Raw genomic sequence first — 24228 nt, 5'->3', positions numbered from 1 at the left:
ATAACCAAGTCCTCTCATTACAGCTCCTAGCGTGTTTATTTTAATAGTTTGTTGTTGCTTTCTTGGGTTGGTTTTTTTTTGTTATATAGGGAAGGAAAAGATCCATAAACAATTTACAAAAATTCATGCTTTTCTGACAGGTTGCTGCAGTGAGCAAAACCAGGGAAGAACAGCTCCCCCTGGACATTAAATTAAGGACACCCGGGCACAAAATGCAGCCTCCCGAGACAGGTACACCCCAAGAACTGCAAAGCAAAGCAGCCAGGTAAGGAGAAAATCTAGCAGAAGAGGCCAGCAGTCGTTTCTGCAGCTGGTGGCAGAAGAACAGCACATGGTATGCGGATCATCCTGCCCCATAAGCAAACCACAACATCTGCATTATTGCTACATGTTCTCTCCTACTTACGCCAAGTGGTTATCTTTGCAGAAACCCCTTCTTTCTCCTGGCAAGTGCAGACGGTTATTACAGCGCTACGGCCATGTTAAACACAGCACTTATGGTTCAAGCAAAACGGTTGCTGGAGAAATGAGAAGCAGATTTAACAACAAATGAAAACCCAAAGTTTTGGAAAGAAGAAAATGGTCCTGTAGCAGAAGAGGCTGAAAACAAATAAATCTCTCGGACTGTCTCCCTGCTGAAAGGTACAGAGTGAACCTTCTGTGTCCCATTCACTTACTGCTGTGGAACTGCTGCCTAGCAGGAAGCACAAATAAAAAAAGAACACCCCAAACAAGCAGATCCAGTTAACAAGTTTTTTGGAGGCTGCATTCAAGCCCCAGTCGGGGGAAGCACTCTGGAGCTAGGATGGAAAAGCTGCCGGAAGGCTCACAGTCCACACAGAAATAGGAGAATCGTTCACACTTCCTTCAGACACGTATTTACTTTGTGGAAAGGGTAAACATCAATCAGTGCAACTTGCTTATAGTATAAATCAAAAGGATAACAGCTAAAAATGCTAGTATGGATCACCCCGGGTAACAGGTAAAGCCTGCAGGCAGCCTGGATTCTGGCTGTGCCGGGTCCCGTATGCAGCGCAGCACACGGGCTCGCTCACAACCTGCCCCGCTCGTCCCGTGATCTCAGACACGCGTGGCATGTCCCAGACACTGTCCCCCATACACACACCCCCAAACCACTCACTCGGTGGCTTTGACTCACCTCAGGGTAGAGCAGACAAAAAAAAAAAAAAAAACTTAAGCTCACACATGCTTCTGCTTCCTGAGGCATGTGTTTGGCCCAAATCTACCATCCCATAACCCCCAAAGCTTGGCATCGCTCAGACAACTCCGAGCGATCCCTTACACGAAGGGCTCGATAGGGATCACTGGACAGGCAGGTACCCAGTGGAGAATACAGGTATATAGGTGACTTCAGGTGGGCAACGTAACACACTAAAAGCAGTGGTTATGCCCCAAACTGCCTACTGAGCCCCCGACTCAGCGTAGCCAGCCCAGCACACACAGCCCCCTTACCTCCTGGTGCCGTTTCGGGGGATTTGGGGGTTAGGGTGCAGCTGAGTCCAGCTGGTCTAAAACCTCGCTGCCACTTCCCTTGCTCTGGCTCCCATTGCTGGTTGCGGGGACACTGATCCGGCCGACTCCTCGCCTTGTGAAAAGCCAACAAGCCCTTCCCATCAGCTATGCCACGGCTAGAGCCGCTGGAAAAGCTGGGAACAGGCAGCCAAGACGAAAATGGAGGAGTGCCCCCATCAGGGACTTCAGCCAATTGTGAAATCCTGACTCCAAGCACTTAAAAAAATAGTAGGAGTGCTAAAATGTATCTTTTGGCAAGAATTAGGTCAGTTTGAAAGCAATTCTAAGAACAAAACAGCCCTTCTAAGTACTTCAGGAACAAGGTAGCAAAATTACATAAACTGGCCATAATTAGCCACGAGGCCAGGCTGGGGATGAAGGGCCAAAACAGGGAGTACACATGAAAATGCACATAAACTGAAGAGCCGAGCAATCCATCAGGGGAGGGCGGCTGAAGTATAAATACAGGCTGTACTTCCCTGTGTAAACAGAAGATGCCTGTATGTATATTTACATGTGCTGCTCTGAACGAAGAAGAACATAATAACATAGAGCAGAGAAATATTATGCAGAACTAGGAAAGTATCTTAGGAGAAGTATAGAGTGAGTAGGGTGTGAAAGGATCGGTGAAATGAAGTGAGGAATGATCTCATCTCTAGGCTCAGCGTATGGTGTTATCTCGACCTTATCATCCAAGGACATGGCAGGGATCCCCCTTGGACAAAGGGGGATGTCCAGAAGGCAGCTGAGCAGCTTTGCCTAAAGCAAGTTCCAACACACACCCAAAACCATCATATCGAATGTAAGTCCTCATACACCAAGCTCCTAAACCAGAACTTAAACAGACACAGCAGCCCCAGCTGGAACAAGAACATCACCCCCACATAGGGCCTTCTGGAAGGTGTGAATTTAGCCTCAGATAAGAGGTAACAGACAATGGACAAACGGGCAGATGAACAGCAGCTATCTCAGATCTACCACAGATGCACTATCCCACCCGACAACACAAACTGTTTTTCTGCAGCCACCCAGCTGTAAGCAAGCACCAAAAAAAAGAGGTTTGAAAGAGGAAAGAGTAGTTCTTTTTATGGAGGTACTGTCTGTTACCCAACCAAAATAACACAGAAGAGGCGACACAGGAGAAGGAGAGGGCTTCTGCAAACCTTGATGGGGACCTTCTACTTGACCAGGGACAGGTCAAGAATGGCTGATGAGGCAGAGCACGGCAGCCAAGCTGCGCTAGCCCAGGGAGGTGGGCTAGCAATGGGCTCCCCCTGGCAAGGTAAGCCGGGCAGAAACCCGATGAAGGATATTCCATCAGGCCTCACAGCAAACAGGGACTCAGCAGAGCAGGACCCTCACACCGTGCAAACCTCTGCCAAACCACAGAGAGAGGAGAGAAAACAGTTTGCTCTCCTAAGCATAAACAACTTGGGGAAGAAAAGTGCTAAAAGTCCATGTCCTATTGCAGAAGAGCTTCAAAGAGCAGATGGGGCTGGTGGTGAGCTGGGTCTGCCTAACCCCAGAGCAAGAAAACCCAAAGCAGAGAGACTGCTGGTGCGGGGCACCTGCTCTGAGACCCTAAGAGCAGGGTTTGTTTCAAAACTCGGGAGTCTACGTTGTACTTCACTTGATCATAACTTTGTACTCAATTTGCAGTATTTTAATTGCCTCTTTAATAAAGCCATCCTCAATTATGAAATGCTTGCTGAAGCAGGAAGCTGCCACACCTTGGCAGTTTGATGGCAGACTCGGATCCACAGGCTTTTTCCTTTTCTTAGCAGCACCTGGATTTCTAGCGCAGACTGGATGTCCCTAAGACCCAAGTATGTGACTTGAAGCCTCGGCAGCGCAGCAGGGGACCGGACTGTGCAGAGGCGGCCAGGAGGCTTCCTGAGGCCAATTAAAGGATATAATCAATGCTGCATTTTGCAACGGCTTAACCACAGCTTTTTTTTTTTTTTTTTTTTTTTAGCTTGTTTCTGCATTAGCCTGCTAGAAAGCCACAGGTGGAGGAAGCCTCACATAGACCTGCCGTACACGAAGGGCACCTCGAGCGCAGGACGAGTCTCCATGTGCAGCCATCCCTGGTGTCAGATCCCGGGCAACGCACGATGGGATTTCTGCCATTTCTTCCACATCCTGAAGCTGGAAATGGGGTTTGAATCAGGGGGTACCGACAGCACCCTGACCTGCTGGGCTGTACACAAGAGATGTGGGCGCAGCCCGGGGTCCCGCAGGGTCACCTCTCCCAGGCGCACACTCGCTGCCATCTGCCACTGGGGTGAGAATGAACACACACAAAAATTGCGATTCGGCTATTTGTTTAGTGTCATTTAATAATAACGTTAATTATTTCAACTTGGAGTTAATGAGCAGCAGCAGTAAACAGCCATAGGCACCGATTCCAGCTATCGGCTCATCTCAGCCGGTCATTTATTAATCTTAAAGGAATGTCTCAGGCATTAAAAATGATAATTACTAAATACGCTAGTTTGTTGTTTGGTTGTGGTGTTGTTTTTTTTTAGCAGTACTCTATCTAAAAGCAAGGAACGGCTGTATCAATATTAAGGCAGGCTAAAGCTTGACGAAGCTCCACTTTTCGATGCAGTATTAGCAGCGAACACAAGGGCAACGTTTCTATTTTTTCCGGCGAAGTCTTGTCCTCGCAAGCAGTGACTCTGCGTTTTTAGCTCACAGGGCACAAATCCAAGTGTGATCTCACGCAACTGTCAAACCTCTTCTAACAGAAAAAAAAGCCTGTGCCAAGAACAGGTAGGAAAAAAAAAAAAAATCATAAATAGCTCTCTCAGGAGTTGGTTATACAAGTGAAATATTTCCAGAATGTGTTTTTTCTACTTATTTTAAAAGTTTTAAATGCATAGACACAGTTCAACGAGCATCTGGTCATTTCTTTAGTCTGTCACCAGAAAACACACGTTCATTTTACTGCTGTGTATGAAACAGAGCCATTTGCTGGTACAACCAGGACAAGCCGCAAACGTTCAACTTCACAGATGAATAAAGGTACAACACCCACCACTAACTGTATAAGCCACCACCTGTCTCATCAGCATTTTCAGCCTATGGTTTGGGGTTGTTTGGGTTTTTTTTAAATACTCTTCTTTGGATCTTGCCTGTGCTGGTTTTACACCAAAAATACTTGTGTTCCTCTCTGCACAGGTGCTTTCATGGTAGGTGGTTTGAAGGGGGAACTGAAGCAGGTCCGAAGCTCCACAAGGGTGATGGGGGGACATGGGGAGTGCAGAACCTAGCCCAGCCTCTGCAGCCACCACGGCTCCCTCTCACCTTGTTCAGCCCTGATGGGATGAAGAAAAACCTCTACTTCATCAGGCCATTCCCCTGCTTACACCTGCTCTCACAGAAGGTGGCAAGAGCTTTGTTTACGTTGAAAATAGCCTTTCTGAAGGAAAACTTGAGGTTTCCACAACAGATTCATCCTGCTGACTGCAAGCATCACATAGCAAGATCTGCAAGTGTCCTCACTACTACCCCAGTAGCAGCTCACTTCGTAAGGATTTCAAACATTACCAGGGACGCAGCACTTGAGCACCTACTTAAGTACTTGCCTGAATTAAGGCTGAGGCTGCTACAAAATCTCAGAAGAACAGAAAACCGTTTGAGAGGAGGGACACGAAAACAGAGAGGTCATTTTTCGCAATATGGACTGACTGGTTGGAAGACAAAGGCCCATTTCACCCTGACACCCCGTTCGAGAGCAGCTGTGAAGCCTGGAGATCTCCAGCCTTAGCTCATCCCTACGCAACGAGGGATCTCTCATGTTGTGTGAGCTACACCAGAAACCCTGGACACCCAACACAGCGATAGACAGGATGCTGTTTTAGGGCTGGAGTTGAGAAGATTACATGGAAATACAAAGGTTATCTGCGCAAGTTTAAAAAGCACTTGTTTCCCAAGAACATTACCTGTGACTTTCAAATACTCCAGTTTAGACGGATTGGTGCAAGGAAAGTGCTCAGGCCCTGCACCCAAGCATAACTCTCCCACAGGTGAGGTACGTGCTACTTCCAAAGCCCCTCAGAGGCAGAAATGAAAGCCAAGTGTCATTAACATTATGCTACCGACACTCTTTCAGGCTTTATGAGGATATAAAGAAATACTTCTACTTATCCTATTAATGTTTAGGGTGAAATAACCACGTCCTGCTGTGACCACGCAAGCACTAAAATAAGTTTTTCCCCATTTATACACACATAGACAAACTGCAGTCACGATAAAGCACCAGAATGGACTAAGACTGAGCTTTGAGGCAGTAAATCTGGAGATATTCAGTATGTTATTGTGTCAAAAAAAAAAAAAAAATACACACAACCACAGCAAAACAGCTATCAGGAAAAACCTGGGAATTCCTAGGTTTAATTTATGACATTTAGTCTAGAATACGCCTTGTTACCTTGGGAGTCATTAGGGTGTAGCTACAGAGGTAACCGCAATAGCTAGATAGGCTCAAAGAGAAGAGAAAAAGAAGCTTCTTGCTCAGATTTTGACTCCGTAAGCAGAAATACTTACTACAATTACTACAGTAATAACTTAATTATCATTCTAGACTTTTTAGCTTGCTGTACGGTCCCCGAAAGGACACCTCTCAAATGCCTCTCAGAGAGAGTTGGTGCAGCAGAGTAGCCTGGGAAGCAGATGGCATTTAGTGCCACCTCTCCAAGTCCAAGGGTCTACAGGACAAAACTTGTCTCCCTACACACCACTGCGGTCAAGTGAAGTCAGGGAAGGCGCTTCCCTGGGGACACTAAAAGATGTGCTGAGTAATCTCTGAACCAAAGAGGCAGGGTACCAAGATGAGCCCGAATTCCTGTGTTCATTTGGGATACCTCCTTTCCTATAGACGGATCTCCGCTGCAGTAAAGACACAAACAGAAATTACAGCAGCAAATAATTTTTTGTTCTTTCATTTGTTGTTTTGAATCAGGCAGTAGAAGCAGAAATAAACCAATTGTTCAGGGAGATGGGCAGCAATAGATGCTTCCCTGGGGGCAGACAAGGGCTGGGCATGGCTTTCTCCATGAACTCCATGAACAAAAGTGAGTCCAATGTTCATCAAATGAAATCTGCTGAAAGCCATACAGCAAGTCCCTGCAGGGCGATTTCGGACTGGCAGATCAGGTTAAAGAAACCTTTGCTCCGCTGAAGCTTTGTACAGAAATTAGCCTTGCAATAACTTACAGGCCTGCTCCTGATTTTTTTTGTATCACTTCATGTAATGCTGCGTTCCTGGTGAGGTCTTCAGTGTTATAGAATGGCTTACCCCGATTAAAGAGAATACTCATGAGCAGCATGTGAAAAGGTGCTTGTCCCTTGGACTTCTGAGCTGCATGTTCTGCAGATTTAAAGTAAATATTGTCTATTACTTCCATTATCAGTCACCGTGACAAAATTCACTGCAAGACACTGAGAAGTCAGTCAACAATCCCTCAATCACTTAAAATATACCCTGCTTTAATCTTTTTTCTTTCTTTTTTTTTTGTTTTACTGACTACAGATAGGACAGATTTTGTTTTTCAGGAAAACCAAGTTGCTTGAATATCACATTCACTAAAAAACAAAGTAAAAATAGAAGCATTAGCCTAGAAAAACAAAGGCTGAAAGGAATACAGGACTGATCTCTAAATAAATCAGGAGAGTAAACATCAGAAAAACAACTAAAGATCTCTTCGATACAAGAATAAAAGGTGCACATTTGCCATAAATAATCTGTAATTGTGAAATAGCTTCTTGAGCCTTATCTTTCGGTTGATCAAAAGAGAGTCCCTGTAGAAGTAGTAAGGGCCAAGCTTGACCAGCACCTTGCAAAAATCACGTCATCTGCAGAAAATAACTTCACTGAGCACATGCATAACTATCCATATATCACCCCCCCGCTTTTCACAGACACCAGAAAACAGTCCAGATCATACACTTGTTAATATGCAATTTCCAGCACTATACCGAACAGGGCTGTTATCCAAAGTAATATAATCTATGATGCAGTGTAACAACTAGCAGTGATACTTGTCATATTTAACTCAAAGCTAATTTAAATAAAAATACAGAAGATAACGCTCATTAAATCCGAGTCTCATTTTGTTGAAGCTATTACGAATGTCTGCAGACACTGTCACGTCCACCTGGATGTTTAAGAGACTAACAAAAGCTTTAAGTCAGAAAAGAAGTTTTTGGACAAAATAATTTTCCATTAGCAATTCTGGTTTGATCTCTGCTGGGTTTTCGATAGCCCACTGGTGGAAGACACCTATGGTGGAAGGACAAAGGTTCTTGGGCAAACCCCGTTTCCTTCAGTATAATCTACAGGCAGAAGCAGGTGTGAAGGCAGGGCTGAAAAAAAAAAGACCTTTATAAAGCTTATTCTGCTGACTGTATGCTAGGCTGGAAGTTTTAGCACATTCTGAATCTCCAGCTTTACAAACCCACTTGTGTTGCTTGAGTAGCATCAGGCAGCTGCACCGGTGGTGAGGATTTGGCCTGAGGCAAGCAAAAATGTAAGGTCATCGATGAACAACTGTATGTGGGATTACTGCTTGCTATGTTGATACACAGGCGCTTTATTGCTGGAACACGGTAACCACTCTGCATCTATGATTTAAAAAAAAAAAAAAGGTATCTTACTTCAGTTTGATGTGTGAAGTCTTTTTAAGTGAGAAAAGGCAATAGCTATTGGTCTAATTTAAATAGTTACATTCTGTCCAGCTGAAATGCGTTACTGTATTGAGACTGAAACCTGGCCAGCGTATTTTGTGAAATAAATCAAGGAAACATTAGTGGCAGCAAGTGGTCTCATTCAGAAAACGGTTTCTACAGCTTTGCAGCGCCCCACAGCCCCAACAGGGTGCTGGGCCATTTGCTTACTGGTGATCGACAAGGAGGGGTGTCCCTCACTGCCCCAGCAGCCACATCTCCTGTGGCTTTCAGGTTTTTTTTTTTTTTTAGGTCTCCAAGCCAAAAGTTAAGCCTGACCCAACTCAGTTCATGAGATCCAAAAAAAGCTGTAAAGATGGTATTTACTGCTCATGTTTAGTATTATTGGTTCTGAATTCAGAAAATTAACCAGAAAGGTACAGAGCAAGAAGGTTTGAGCAATGGAAGAGCATGGGGTAACTCCAGAAAGGACAAGAGCTGGAAATACTGCATTAGCAGACACATGAAGAAGCAGCAAGATTTGCTTCTCAAGTTCGTTTCTTGAAACAGGGTTTTGTCCTGCAATTTGCTTTAAATTAAGACTAGCTTCAATAGGAGGGTAGTGGCCTCTCCTGAGGGACACCAAACTAAAACAAGGAGTCACAACACATAAAACAGGACAGCCAAATCCAGGTGGCCAGCTTAACTTCTGCTCTTGCATACTTAAATAATTTCTTAATTCCAAACATTTTAGACAAGAGGGAGGTTGTTTTATTAAAAGCCACATCCACTGGCAGTCCTCACATACATATGCACAAAGGTAATCAAGCTCCTAACAGCAGCGACAGAGCTTGCCAAGTTATGTTCAGACTTTGGAAACCATCCACAGAGTCATAACTGGAAGGCTTGTGTGAGGAAGGCGGCAGAGCAGCACCCCACAAAGCAGCTGAATGATGTTACTGTGGGCAGTTGTGTCCCAAGGGGATAGCACAGTCTGCCACGCAACAGGAACAGGCTGCAGAAGTCTTCACCCAGTCCTGCACTTACCAAATGTACTCACAAACTGCTGCTAGGTAAAGCTAACCAAGCTTCTTTAAAAAAGAAAATAGTGAGGAAGGAACACCCGAGCGACTTTAATGGCAATTGTGGCAGACAAATTTGTATTCTTTTATTATGTTGTTTTGTTTTTTAAATCAGAAGGATCACATTTAAAAAAAAAAAAACCAACGGAATTAAGTCTTTGAATACATCAGAGATCTGTCCTGCAGCAGCAAAATTCTCCCCACTGAAAACACCGCCCCAGCGAAGTTAGAAATTTCACTGAATTTCACTGAATTTTTAGAGTTGGAAGGGACCATAAAGATCATCTAGTCCAACTCCCCTGCCGAAGCAGGATTGCCCAGAGCATGTCAGAGCATGTTACTCAGGACTGCATCCAGGCGGGTCTTGAAAATCTTCAGAGAAGGGGACTCCACAACCTCCCTGGGCAGCCTGTTCCAGGGCTCTGTCACCCTCACCATGAAGAAGTTTTTTCTCATATTTGAGTGGAACCTCCTATGTTCCAAACGGCACCGCTTTAGACCGCATTTCATCTACAGACCACTCCCAAACACACCCACTGCCCAAACCAGTATCAGATATTCCTTCTGTGCGTGCTCAGGTATGCAATTAAGTTCAAGGATATCCTTAATTGCAACACGGAGAAGCCAAAACTCCTATAATACTGGGTGGTAATAGCACACGTCTAATACCTGGCACCTCTAGACCTTTCCAGAGACGTCACAAAGTAAAACACAATATACAGATGGCAAGTAGTGCAGATAAATCTAATCTCCACCAAGAAGTCAGTCTGGTTCGCTAATCCGACAGGAAGGAAAATAAGAGCAAGAGAACCCAATTTCAGACACTTGAAGGGTATGAGCTGACTCACTGAGGGATCAGATAAGCACCAAAGCCACCACAAGGCGACTTGTGGAGCACATGGCTGCAAGTGGAAAACAGGAGGGAAAAGCAAAGCAGTCCCTTTCGGCAGCAGGGGATGGTTACATCAGACCTCTGCACCAGAAACACGGACATACACAAGGCCAATCATGAGGCAGGCCGCATTCTCACCTGCTTTCAACTCATGGTCCACAGAACACAGAGATGGTCCCCAAGCCTCTTCTCTGGCCTCAGCCACGTTCACTCCCAAGCAGTGTCTGTCAAAGCCATTATTTCTAAGTGCTGGAGCAGAATCCTGCCTCAAATCAAGATAAACAAATGCAGATGCTAGCTTTCACACGTGCCAGAGGTGTGCACACCCCAACACAGGAGTACCCATGGGTTCCATTGACACCCATCCCCAGTGTGGTGACGGCCCCAGAAGAGGAGCACGTGGTGTCATCAGGCAGCAGCACTTTCTTTAGGGACACAGAAAGTACCTTTCTCTCCCCAGAAAGGCCCAAATAGCTCAAGTTGCTGATGCACTGACTTAGATAAACTCCCCTATTATTTAAAAAAATGCCTTATACTGACAAAGGGATAGACAAATTTCCCTCAGCCTACAGTACTCTTCACCGCTTGACTCCTTACCTTGTGGTGGAAACATTTGTCTGATCCCTCAACACCAACAGCCTGTTTGGTAGCATCTGTGACATAGCTGTTACTACCATTTTCCCAGTTTTTGCTTTCCAACAAAAATACCACTACGCCAGCAGCCCTGCTTGGAGGAATCTCCATCTGTGTGATCCGACCAGAGCAAAGAACACATCGACCCCAGGACATCACGTTCAGAGTCCACAGCAGAAACTCCCGCCAGCACGAAGGCATGATCCAATTCACTCGTTAACCAAGAGGTAATTGGTCTTTATCCAGCCACAGCACATTGAGGAGATTCAGAAACATGAAGTTCTGTAGGTTGCAGCTGGGAGTTTGGAAGCTTGGCCTTCACCATGCTGGAATTCAGACAGTGGCAAGTGCGTAAGATGTATTTACTAGATCCCAAATTAAAAGGAAGGATAAAACACTCCCCTTTCCTACCTCAGCCTAAAACTACAGCTCTCTTCTCCTCAGTTTATCAGCTCAGAGTAGGTGACTGCTACATCATGACACTTTGGGAGAAGCTATATATAGGGTGAACTTTTCCCCAGGAAGCTCTAAATCTAGGTCATCTTGCTGCTTCTGGGAGATAGAAAAAAAAAAAAAAAAACAGGTTACTCATTGAACAAGAATACAGTTTATAGAGAAAAACAAAGATTACTTGGAGCATGAATTTTTGTGTAAGTTAAGAACCCTGCTATACTGATAAAAGGAATGGGCATTCTTTGGTAAACTCACTTTCACTAGTTTAGCCACAGAGTAAAATAAATACAACTTAAATTATTAGAAATTCCAGAGTTCATCTAAATTTAGACATAATGTAAAATTTTTGGTTCTTACAGATGATTGGCTGGAAGGATTATATACAGCCCAGCAGAGCTCCACGTGAGTTATCGTATGAACCCATTCTGATGGATTAGGTACCACACTACCACTTCCAGTCCAGCGTGGAGTAGGAGAACAACTGAGCACCCCACTTGGGTTTGGGCCGAAGGCCAGCATCTAGCTCAGCCCAGCTGCTGGAGGGGACCTGGCCATCGGAGCCACCACAGCATCACGTGGATGCCATTAGCCAGAGGTGTGCCTCTGTCAGGGCAAGCAGAGGAGCCTTCTTGGCTCAGGACAGACCTTAGAGTAACACTGCCTACACAGTGCTTCTTACTAGTTCACGATTTGCAGATCCCTAACAATTTTCAAGTAGAGGTGTGGACCTGTATTCGCAGTTTAGTGACTACAGATAGGGTTTTATTAGCTCTTGTGAGCACTGTAAGAACAGCCCATAGAGCCTCAGAGACCCAGGAACCAGGAGGTGAAAAAGCACTAATCTATAAAAGAATTAACAGTTAATTTAAATTAAGTCTTTTTGCTTGAATTTTAGAAGTGATATAGTTTACTTTTTAAGAAAGGCAATATACTTTCAAGGATGCCACTCTCTTCGGGACAACCTGCAAATGCCTCAAGGTCTCCAAATATATAGATGTAACATTACAGAACTCTGTGAAGCAGACACTAAAGCAATGACTTATTAGTCACACTTCATAAGCTAAATTGAAGATACCTGGATGCAACCGCAATACCAATCACAGTACCTGAACAGAAAACAACCAAGAGAAATCCCAAAACATCAGAAACTGGCAATAGCAATTAAGTACTATTATAGAGCATAAAATAAAATCCTACAGGTGTTTAATATTAATTTCAGTGTCTTAACTGAACCTGAATGTAGAGCATTAGTTTGCTGATCTGAGCATTTTATACAGTTTCCACTGAATACAGCAGTTCACTGCCTTCTGTTAAGCAACAGTACAGACCAAACCAGTTTAGCAATTTGGAACGTCTGTAGTCAAGCGATGCTTACACCTGTTTGCTCAAAACCTGAGAGCAATCACTTTTCTTTGTGAGCTTTAAATAAAATTAATTTATTCAGGCAAAACAAATACTGGTCTTAGTCTACACTGTCTCAATTACAGATTTCGACAACGGTGTTAATAAAATGCTGTGATTAACGTTCAGTACACAGAACGAACTCTGTATCTGGGTTTAATTACACTGATGAATAAAAGTCAGAGACAGGCATCGTCCCAGAGTAATCATGCATTATACTGTCCCATAGATACTGAAATAATGGAATCTGATGCACTTTGATCTCTTAGATAAGTCCCCCGCAGCTCTGAAACAGAAAGAGCACCCAGCCTCATCCAATTCTGCAACGCTTGCACACTGAGTCATAAGAGATTTCTATCCCTCATGACCAAGACGCATCTTATGGAAATAAATAAAGTCAGGTAAATATCGCTCCATTTCCTTCTGGCTAGCCCTTGTATACAAATCATCAGGAGAGCTATAAAGAGCAATAGTGGTGAGGGCTATAGGGAAACCTTACAGCCTCTACAGAACTACTGTCCAAGAATATATAGCTAAATTACAGATATATTTCTGGGTTATAGTTTAGGTGTTTGGTTTTTTTGTTTGTTTGTTTTTTAAAAAAGCAGTTATGCCATGACAAAGATGAGAAATTGACAGTATCTGGTTAAATTTAATGTTTTTAATCATGGCTGCAGGACAGCAGATTCCTTGCTTTTGTCCAAACCAGCACTGAATGACATTTTGCTCACCACTGGGTATTCTTGTGGCTTCATTAAATTTTATTAGTCATAAACAGGGCGTTTCCTTGATGCTTCTAGGACCTCTCTTAGCAGTCTAAGCTCTAATGGCATGTGGGCCAGCTACAATCCCAAGTTCTAGAAAACCTGACACTGTCCGACTGAGGATGAGGTTGTCCCTGCATGGGCATTTGGCCTTGGAGTTGAGTGAAGTACATACAAGGACAGCTTCTGAACTATGCCTCTAGAAATATAGATTGCTCCAAGTGGGGAAAGAACAGACAAGAGGACACAGAGGCCTCTCTAGTGTCCAAAAAGTACGATCAAATGAAAGAGGTTTCAGTATTGCAGGGATAATAGTCTGCACATTCATCACCGCATGCTGGGGCTAAGGGAGAAACTGAATTTCCTGAGTCACAGTTTCTCTCATTCCTCCCACAGCTTCAGTCCTCCCCCAGGCACCTCAGGTCTACATCGTCCCTAAACCAAACCAGTGGCTAAAAACAAGAGAGAGGCAGGATGAGAAAGCTCAAAAAAAAAAAAAAATCAGCCCAGCCTTTGATAGGATGGTATGCGTGCATGCACGTGTGCGAAGCAGAGCGTGCATAAGCGTTCTGGTGGATCAGCAGAAATGCCCGATGCAATAAACCAGCTGGTTGTGATTTGGCTGACACAACTACGGTTGAAAGGACGGTTCTTTTATCTCCTCCTCCAGTTGCCGCACGCATCTGCTGTTTGTCCATGTCACTGCGTGTGGATCGTGGCCCAGCAGCTATTATGCCACCGGCATTCTGACTTTCTTCTTCACCGATGAGAAACAGAGAGGCCAGCAGATTCCTACAGAGACTGGGAAATAAAACAACCGCTCTCTGTAACTGCTTGGTCTCTTGGAAATTGTTTCATTAGTTCACAGGAAAGTCACAGTTGATTTGTGTTAGTCCATGCCACAGATCATTATCTCTTCAAAACATAAAACTAGTTTGTTTTACGTGGTTCTCAAACCGAAGTCCAGATGTACGGCCAGCAACAGCTGCTGATCACAGAAAAGAACCAGTGGAACATACGGGAAACATAAGAGCTTCCTAAACACACGGTGGTCCTAGATTTTGGGGAGGGCAGTATTGCTTGTTTAGGTTGGCTTGCCTGAAAGAACGCACAGTCTCCCAGCATAATGAAGATTCATCATCCTGATTAGGCAAGATTTCTTATTGCCACCTCCACGGCCTCTTCATTCCTACTGATCGAGCATCTGGAAGACAGGCGGCCAAATAAATGCTGAACTATCAAGATTCCAAAGCAGATTTTAGGAGACTTATCTACTGCCTTAAACAGATTTTCTGATAAAGCTTCCTCTCTACAGCAGCAGGTTTGTCATATATTCCTGCGGAGGTTCATTTTATAACAGAACAATTATTTTATTAAAATCAAATTATCATGGAACACTTTACAAACAGGAATTAAAATACTAAGCATGCCTGCACTAAAGATAAAGTTTATTACTTCTTTCCTCCTCGTTTGACAGTGAGGAAGCTAAAGCACAGACCAGTTAAGTCATTTGCCACAAGTTACAAACTAAAGAGAAGACTGAACTAAGAGTGATGAATGCTTATGCTAGGGCTGCTAGAGTGATTTTTTTGGCAGATTTTTGTGGGGATTGTTTAGTTTTGGGGATGGGGCTTTTTTCGGTTGTAGTCCACATTGCAGTTGCACCCAGCAAGAAGCTACACATCGACTCTGGCTCTGCTGGGACAGGTTGCTGCTGTGGATGCCCCCCAAGAGGTTGGCAGAACGTCAAGAAAGATACCATCTTCTACAAAAACACATCCTACCTTCAGGAAGCAAGACACATTTTCACTTTTGAGACCTTCACAATGTCAGGGCAAATTTTTCTTGTGCTCTAAATCAAGACTGAAGCTCGCTTTGCCTTTTAGAGTCAAAGAAGGGTGACTCTTCAGCTTTTTCCCCCTGGAGAGGTTTTATTCTAACTTAGCCATGACATCTCTAAAAACCCGCTCATTTTGTAATTCTTTGGTCTCTTAGGAACTGTTTCATTAGCTCATAGAAAAGTCATGGCTGATTTGCTTTAGTCTATTCCACAGACCATTAGCTCTTCAAAATATAAATACGTTTCTCTTTGTGTCTCTGTGGGGAGGCAGTAACAAGGACAAGCACAAAGATTGGAAGACACAACTCTGTCACAAGCAAGTGGTGTTATTTTTAGTTTCTTGACATTACATTTTGCAACCAGTTTGACTACAACCATTACCAAGGTCTGCAAAAGTGTTCATTAAACCGAGCGTTATTTCCTTTGTTTAACTGATGAACAGGTACACGGACAGACAGGGAGGGATCTCATATAGCATCTGGATCCAACTCAAGACATTTCTTGCAGAAATCCATGTAAAACAGCAAGTAATGCTCCATCAATTATAAATATATCCTATTCTTTTCAAAATTCCTCTTGGAAAACCTTGTGGCCAAAATGGCTAGGAACAGATCCTTACCGACTACCAACTCAACAACACTGAGTCTAGAAACTGGCTCTGATTTTCATAATAGAAAGATGATAACAGAGAGAACTCGAACATCAGCATACACTTCCCATTTCCTCTAGCCATGTCTAATGCATATTTATAACCAATTGGAGTTAAAAAATTCATTTTAAGCAGGCAAAGAATTACAATATTCAGCCAATATTCATTAAAATATTCATTAAACACAGTGTATGAATGGGTATTTTCAAGATAAAAGTTACCTAACCCTGTGATACCATCTGGTATCCTTTATTTTCCTTCCTCTCTTTTCCCCCGTCTCCCTCTCCCCCCCCCAGCTTTTTTCACTAGCAAAATGGAAGATGGTACCAGCCAGCCTGGCAGGCTACACCGAAACCAGTATGCATTAAGACAGGAAATACAGGTGCACAGTTTTTTTCTAACTGTTGTCTAGAAGGGAAGTTAGACTTAGCAGCCTCAGGAAGCTCTGTCTAGCAACGACTACCAGCAACAAAATTCTCTAGACAACTTGCTAAGTTCTTCGGACGTGGAAGGAGCGAGAAGTGTCATGGCCTACTGTTCACTAACCAAATAACCTTGGACGCTATTACAATGAAGTTCATCATACATATAATCTACTAATATCTCTACACAGACATTAAAAAAAAATAAGACTTATTATTGCTTTGCACATACAAATAATTTATCAGAACAGCACTGTAAGACATGGAGGGCTTACAGATTTTCTGAATGCAGCCTTCTAAGTTGTATCACAACAATTTATCAGGAGTGACTTTAGCACTTATTGCTTGGTCTTTCACAGTTAGAGGTATCAGTCCAGAACATTATTATAGCACTTGTTCATTTCTGAGAACCAGTTATATGAGGTAGCTTAAGCAATCCTATTCTTGAAAAGAAGTAAACAACAAAACATCACTGGCTTATTCCACCATTTCTCATCCATGCAGCAAACTCCATCCGTGCAGCTGAAGCTGATCTGCAGGTAGGGCACTGCTGCCAGAGGGCACCCGCCAGCAACGAACCAACAGAGAGACACTCTTGTTTGAAGCCCTTTGAAGTTTCACTGGAATGAGGAATTGCGGACTGAAGAGGTGTTTCAGTCCACATCCACAAACACAACCGTAATTCATACCCATCATCAAGCGAGATGTGGAGAACAAGCAGAGAAAAGGCCAAAACCTGCATATGCAACTTTTAAATATACTCCTTTCTCTTACATGAAAGTAAACTTACTAGTTGGTTTACTTTTTTCATGGCTAGCTTTCTGCACGTAATGTTTTCCCATCACATCTCTCCTCCTCTTATGCTGTTCCAACATATACCAGCAGTTCTAGCTTTGCACAACCACTCAATGTCAAATTATAGCACATTATACTACTGTAGTCTTCTTCCTTGTACAATACACATCGTCACAGATGATAAATTATCTCATTTGCAGCCCAAGAGAATTTTGTATAGATGTTTCTATAAATGGGTGCAACTCCTGTATCAGAATTAATTTCGTTTGCAACTTCTAATTATATTAATTACCATGCCTTTGAGAAGACAGCATCGGAACACCAATGTAATATATTACTTAAGTCATGACGGGAGTGTAATAAAAGCTTTGCTGCTTTGTTGAGCAAAATACATCCAACACACGCATCCACGGAGGCAGGTGTCACACAGAAACACAGTAGACTCTTTCAGGAAAGTTTTCCAACTGTTCAAACCAGGGATTTCTTCGGCGCCTTGGACAAGCAACACTTCAGGGCTGCATCTACCACGCTGCACTCAGGCTGAGGAGGTCCTGGAGTGGACTGACTGACCCAGGGCACCATCACCCAAACTGCTGGGCCACCTCCCTGAACCGGGGACGGCTGGCACGAAGCACGACGAGACAGATGGATGGGGACAAGGGTACAATGCGTACGGGTGACGCTCAGTTAACAGGGGAGGCCCAAGGAGGACATTGCAGCAACCTCAGTTTAGGAGAAGCCATGAGACATCCTAAACGGCGCTTTCAAAACCTGCTGTCCCCAACAGCTTTTGGAACATTATGGGAGCATAACACGGGTTAAGCTCATGTTTGTGATCTCTCGTCTCATTTTGTGCCTACGGCCTCATCAAAAGGAGTATCCAGGTCAAAAGCTTTTAAATTAATCCCTCCAAATAAAATAAAATTAAAAAAAAAAAATCCATTAGATCCACTGAAACGTTTTATCTGGGCCTGTAAGACAACACAGGGCAGTACCAAGTACCAGAGTGCACTTTGGACCTCTTCAAGTAAAGAGGTAAAATATTTTATTAGTCTATCTGCCACATCAGCATTTCAAACGTGCTTTTATGAGGTCAGTACCAATACCAAGAGCCTGCACTTATTTCTCATGCTTTTAGCTTATTAATTTAGCAAGTGGTATATGTCTTTTTTTTCAGACGAGTGCAGCATACTTTGTCCACAGCGGTACTTTTTAGAAACTTAATAGAGAAAAGTAGTAAAGTATTCTTTACTTTACTATGTAAAATTCCAATGTTTAATAAACTGGCAAATTATTTCCTGCAACTATTAAGGAACTATTTAAGAACAGAAATAGGAGACAAGGATGAAGAGAAGTGGCACATCTGGTCTGCAAAATAAAGTCTTTGAGAAGAACTACTAGAAGTAAGAGAAACTGGAAAAAAACAGTGAACTTGTATGGAAAAACAGCAGAAGGCATATTGCCAACAGATGGCGAAGAAGTCATACACAGAAAAGGAAAACAAGCTTGAAAGCATACTCAATTTTGAGGACTTGAGAAAAAACAAAACCAAAGCTAACTCATTCCTAATCACAGATTCACTGGTTAAAAATGGAGTTGCATGTGCTTAGCACTTAGAAAAACAGTTGTAATTTCTGAGTTCTAAAATGGAGGCATCCAAAATTAGCATCTCTCTATGAAAATGTTGGTCCACTCTTGAAATCACTTCCTTTCCCCCCACACACATACAAACACAGTCTTTTTTTGGTGGGTTTTAATTATTTCCCACGTTAGCCGTTAAGCTTGATGCACTGGAAAATGGCTGATGTTTTAATGGGCTGTGTTCTCATTAACTCCAATACCTGTTTAAGAAGATGCTTCCTTTCTGAAGCCTTTCTGCTGTAGCTTCTAACACAAACTGCCACAGAAACTGAGAGCAGAGATGGGTATATGCAGAGCCTCTGAATGGAAGTCACATTCCCCGTTACTCCCTGTGTCCATACTGCCAATCCGATTCTCAATCTCACTTTTGGAAGCAGGAATTTTTACACAGCCCATTCAACAGCACTCGCTGATAAAAGAAATTTGACATGCAATACTGAAATGATTATTGGGGGCGCATTTTGCAGTTAGAAACAAGTAGCTAAATAAAAATTACGGCTTAGGAAGATTCCCATATGGATGCCCATGGCACAATCCCCCAAAAAAAGTATTTTAAACGTCCAAGTAACTAACATCTGTATAAGAGACACAGAAGTAATTTTCTACAACTCTGTATCTTCACCCAGCAAGCCTCCTTCTCGTGGTTTGCATGCTTTGCAAGACCTCTTCAGGAAGTTGACACATCATCACTGCAAACCCAAGAGAAGCAAACATACCAGATTTTATTCTCTCCTAAAATACGTCCATTTTACAGCTGAAATTTCAGTAGCTAGGTTTTAAATTGTTCATCTCCTAGTTTCTTGCAGACACTGCTAGTTGCCACAAGCTAGTTTTCAAACTCATTTTATCCTCTCCCTTGCTTTCCTTCCTCAGGTCTACATATTCTCATATAAACTCCAATTCTGGGTAAGACACTGTGCAAGAAGTAATTATCACACCCAAGGACAAAACTCCTAAATTCCTATTTGTAACACTGAATCCATGCTGCCACTTGAGAGTTAAAATGAGAGAGTGACCTACTGCTAGCACAACAGCAATAATGGAGCATAAGAAATTGTTCACGCTGTAAACTCCAAACAATTCAAAATTCTAAATCCCCTCGACCTCAAAGTGCATGAAATGCTGCATAATATTGTAGGTAAGTAAGGCCTTTTCAAAAATAAATAAATAAATAAAAAATCAGGAACCATTGTGGTTCAAAATCTGTCAAAACAGTAGCTTTGAATTTGGACTACGTGAGACACAAAATGCTACCTCAAGGTAAAGCTTTAGGAATCGCTGGGATGAGTGGAGGGGCTCTCAGGACAGGCTGTTCGATGTTCGAGACAGCCAAGCACCTGCAGGCGCATCACCTGATGCTACGCGGCTGTGTTCAAGTGGGGGAAGTTTTGCTTGCTATGAATACACTCACTCGATAATAAGACACCCGTAGGTTCATTTATTTTACTGTCTACTGTGGTTTCAGTCAACCATCCACACTTACGAAGAAGAAATTCATCAAGAAAAAAAAATAAATAAATAAAAAAAACAACGATGGAGGAAGAGTACTTATCTACACTGAAACCCACAGGAGAAAGCCTGTGTAAGGCATACACTCTCGGACTCCTCTAAGAGCTAACTGGTTGTTTTCAAAGGGAAAAAAAAGAACACCTCCACAACTCTTTCTAGAGCCACAGATGTAAATGCAGCAAACAGTATGAACAGTCAAACTTTATATATTGATTTGACAAAAACACAATGCATTCCCAAACCACAGGGACAATTCAGGCTTTAATTTACAACACAACCTTTAAAAAACTTAGTCAGCCACCAAGCACTTTTTGTTTATTGGACTTCAGCAGACACACTTTAGAAGTCAAAAAAAAAAAAAAAAAAAAATTACCCTAACATTAAGCTTTTGCACCCAAACAAAACCACCAGGCACCGAGGCTGCTTCTCTGCACCAGCAAGGGCTCCTCTTCAGCACTTGAGGAGGGGGCTTTCCCGGCAGGGCCGTCGTTCTTGAACTTGTTAAAGCACTTGTACATTACGCGTCTGGCCAGTTAAATGCTTCCTGCAATTTTTGTTAATTATACGTCAAGGCCTGCAAGCACGCAATGACTCCCACCCCAGGAAACGGAGCGCTCCCAACACCCTCCAGAATTTGTGGCCCAGCTGCCATTGCTATAGATCGCTCTGGAAGATAACCCATTATCTCGGATAGGAAAATACTTTTAGAACTCGCATAAAATGTGCGGCTATACCACTGGAAGTATTTTTTTTTTTTTTTATTTCCCCCCTCATTTTTTAGTGCTGTACAACCTCTGACTGTAGGTGGCTTGTCTGGGGGAATAGACATTTCTATATAAGGGATGGAGGCCACAAGCAGCTGCCAAGTGCAACCCCAAGTTCAGCTTCCCCTTTCCACGGCCATCCCCACTCCACACCGACCTTACCCTCCGCCCTGAGGAAAACAAAATACCTGGGCATTTATTCCCCCCCCCCTCGATTTCGTCATCAAGACGTAAATTAACAGATTCTCACAGAGACAGAAGAAAAAAAAAAAAAAAAAATATATCACCCAGCGATGGGAAACCCCTCCCTGCTGGCGCCCCACCGGGCGGAGGGACACGGGATCCAGTTACTCACTGGGCATCAGATGCTGCTAAAAATACGGGAGCGGGGCCCGGGCGATGGCGAACGCGCCCGGACAAAGCCGTCCCCGTCCCGGAGCGTCACCCCAGCAGCGCAACGCCAGACGGTGATGTCACCGCCGGCACGTAACAAAGGACGCGGCACCGGACGGACGGACACCGCCTGTCCCCGTCCCCCCTCCTCCTCCTCCGGGACCCCGCCGGACCCACCGCCCCACGCCGGGCGCGCCCCGGCCCGAACCTCCCGCCCGCCGAGAGGCCCGGGCTGCGAGACGAAGAGACAAAGCGGCTCCCTCCGCGCCTCCCCGGTACGCGTGAGCGGAAAGGGAGAGGTTCGGGCGGCCGCCCAGCGCAGGGCCGGCGGGGGGAAGCCAGCGGACCCCGGCCCGGCCCTCAGGGCCAGCGCCCCGCTCCTCAGCCCCTTCCCCGGGGCCCCGCCGCCCGCTCCCCGCCCCCCTCCCCTACCTGATATGGCGGCGGCGGCTCCTGATCCGGCTCAGCCCCGTCCCCGTAGCTGGCCCGGTCCGACTGCGACTCGTGGAGCAGCGAGATGTCATCCGAGGTGGGGGACTTGAGGCAGTTCCCCATCTTCCCCCCCCTACCGGGGAGCCGGGCTCCCCCTCCCTCCTCCGCCGCCTCCTCCTCCTCCTCTTCCTCCTCAGGGACAGACCGCCAGCCCCCGCCGGCGGCGGCTCCGCGCCCTCAGCCTCCCCGCCGCAGCGCGCAGCCCGCAGCCGCCCCGCCGGGGAGGCTCATGCCAGCCCCGGCCCTAAGCGGCTTAACAGCAGCCCGGCCGCCTCGCGCTTGGCTCCGCGCCCGCCCCGACCCCCCGGCTCCGGGGGTAGGGAGTGGGGGGGGGGGGGGGGTGAGGGGGCGGCAGGACCGGCCTCCCTCCCCCCGGAAGGGGGGGGACGGCGGCGGCGGCGTGGGGGCAGCGGGGCTCCGGTGGGGTCCGCCCGCCCCGCGGCAGCCCCGGCGCTGTTCTGCTTCCTGGTCACCAGCTCCCTGCGCACTGGGCTTTGTCGCACAGGCCGCCCTGGCTCCTCCTCTCACTCCTCCCCGCCGGGCCAGGTTAGCAACCGACAAGGCCCCGCTCCCCCGGCGAGGGGGGAGCCCTGGCCGCCTACCGGCGGGACGAGGCGAAGCGGGGGCGGAGGGATGAGGAAAGCGGGGGGGGGGGGTACGGGCGGGTGTCCGTCCGGCGGCCGCCGCTGCCGCCTGAGGGGCGGTGGGCTCTTCCCGGCCCCCAAAATGGTGGGTGCCGCTTACGCTCCACCCCCGGGAGCGCTTTGTTTTTGTTTGTTTTCCGGGCATGGCGGCGCGGCTGGAGAGGAAAGGCCGCCCCGCGCCGGCGGATGGGCGTGCTGCGGCACCTCGGCCGGCGGTACCGGGGCTGCGGCCCCTCAGCCGGGGCGGCAGGGACCCCCCCGCACAGCGTCGGTGGTGGCGGTGGGCTGTGTGAGGCCGAGGACTGTGGGGGTCACCCCCGGGCTGGTGCTCCGGGAGGAGAGGGGGTTCCTTCGGTGCTTGTCGCTGGCGTTCCTTGGGTTTGTGGCTGTAGGGGCAGGGCACCGATCCCCGGTGTGGGGCAAAGGCGGCAGCAGGCACTTCTTGTGTCACTTCTGTGTTTCTGAAGGTAGCCGTTGAGGCTCTTTATGTCATAAACAGGTGCTAAGGTAAACCATATATTTAGCTCCTTTTTTTTTTCTTCATAAAAAATGTGTTCACGCTTGGATGTATGTAGATAAGTATAGATAAATGGGGATTTCAGGAGAGTGAATGTCCCTCTTCCACTGTGTTGCCGTGTTAGCATAGACCCACACAGAGGGGAACAACACTCACTTTTTTTCTATTACGGGATGATTTTTTTTTAAATGTTCTTTCTGGCTTTGTCATCTGTGACCCTTCCTCAAAATCCCTCCTTGGCCTTCAGGTTCAGACCATGGAAAATACTTAAAAATCCACTTTTGTTACAGTGTTTTTTAAAGCAAAGCAAATTTGGTGCAGGTGAGGACAGGTAGAAAGTATCATTTGTAACGCAGTACAACACGGGCAGTGTTTATCACAGGCTTCTCTGCTGATCCAGGTCAGTCCTGGTTTGCACTAGAGCTTCCATCTTAGTTCAAAGTATCTACAAACCAGTTGTCCACGGTGATATATTTGGCTCTACAACCTTTACTTGTGTGCCTGAGAGGTCCTGTGGTGGACCTCTCAGCCTGGCAACAGACTTTTTGCTGATTATCCATGCGAGTTCTTTCTTGAAGATTTCACTTTATTACTATTTAGGAGTTTTGTTTTGCTGCTTATCAACGGATAACCTAAACAGGCCCAGTGTAAAATCTATAGCAACAGAAAAGTTATTACTGGGTATTTACGGGGTTCAAACACAGTTTTAGCCATCGCTAAGAAACTGAGAATAAAAATGGTGCATAAATTGTGAGCGTTGCTCGTGATGGAGAGGTTTTGCAATGGGCTGCTGTAAACAATAATGAGTACTGTACATGGCTTGGTCATTTGGGTGTTTATCCTATGAGTATGTTGGCTTTTAATAGGAGAATTAGGCAAGCAATCGTTGGAGAGGATCCAGCGAACCACCACCTCACCCAGTCATGATTTCAAGGTTAAGGCAATGTCAGAGCTGGCTGCTGTGAGAACCTGGTGGTGAGACTCCAGCACTCTTAATGGTATTTTCAGTTGTGCAGTGGCGACATCAGGAACAAGATTACGGGCAAGTAGAAAGACTTCCTTATTCAGCTGTCATTTCATGGTTTGTTCTCTCTGTGGAGCTTCAGCCTGGGTTGTTGGTGTAGGTCTGTAGACC

General features: G+C 45.3%; 1 protein-coding gene across 1 annotated transcript in view; it reads right to left on the bottom strand.

Moving 5' to 3' along the window:
* The window catches only part of RNF11 (ring finger protein 11), a 34217-nt gene extending 12165 nt beyond the window's left edge, over positions 1-22052 (bottom strand). The window contains exon 1 of the mRNA XM_074151923.1: positions 21873-22052. Within this exon, the coding sequence (XP_074008024.1) occupies positions 21873-21995 (123 nt within the window). The 5' untranslated portion in view covers positions 21996-22052. The remainder of the gene's footprint in view (positions 1-21872) is intronic.
* Positions 22053-24228: the final 2176 nt, after the last annotated feature.

The sequence above is a fragment of the Numenius arquata genome, chromosome 8 (assembly GCF_964106895.1).
Source record: "Numenius arquata chromosome 8, bNumArq3.hap1.1, whole genome shotgun sequence".
NCBI lineage: Eukaryota > Metazoa > Chordata > Aves > Charadriiformes > Scolopacidae > Numenius > Numenius arquata.
This window is presented reverse-complemented; position numbering and strand designations above follow the sequence as displayed.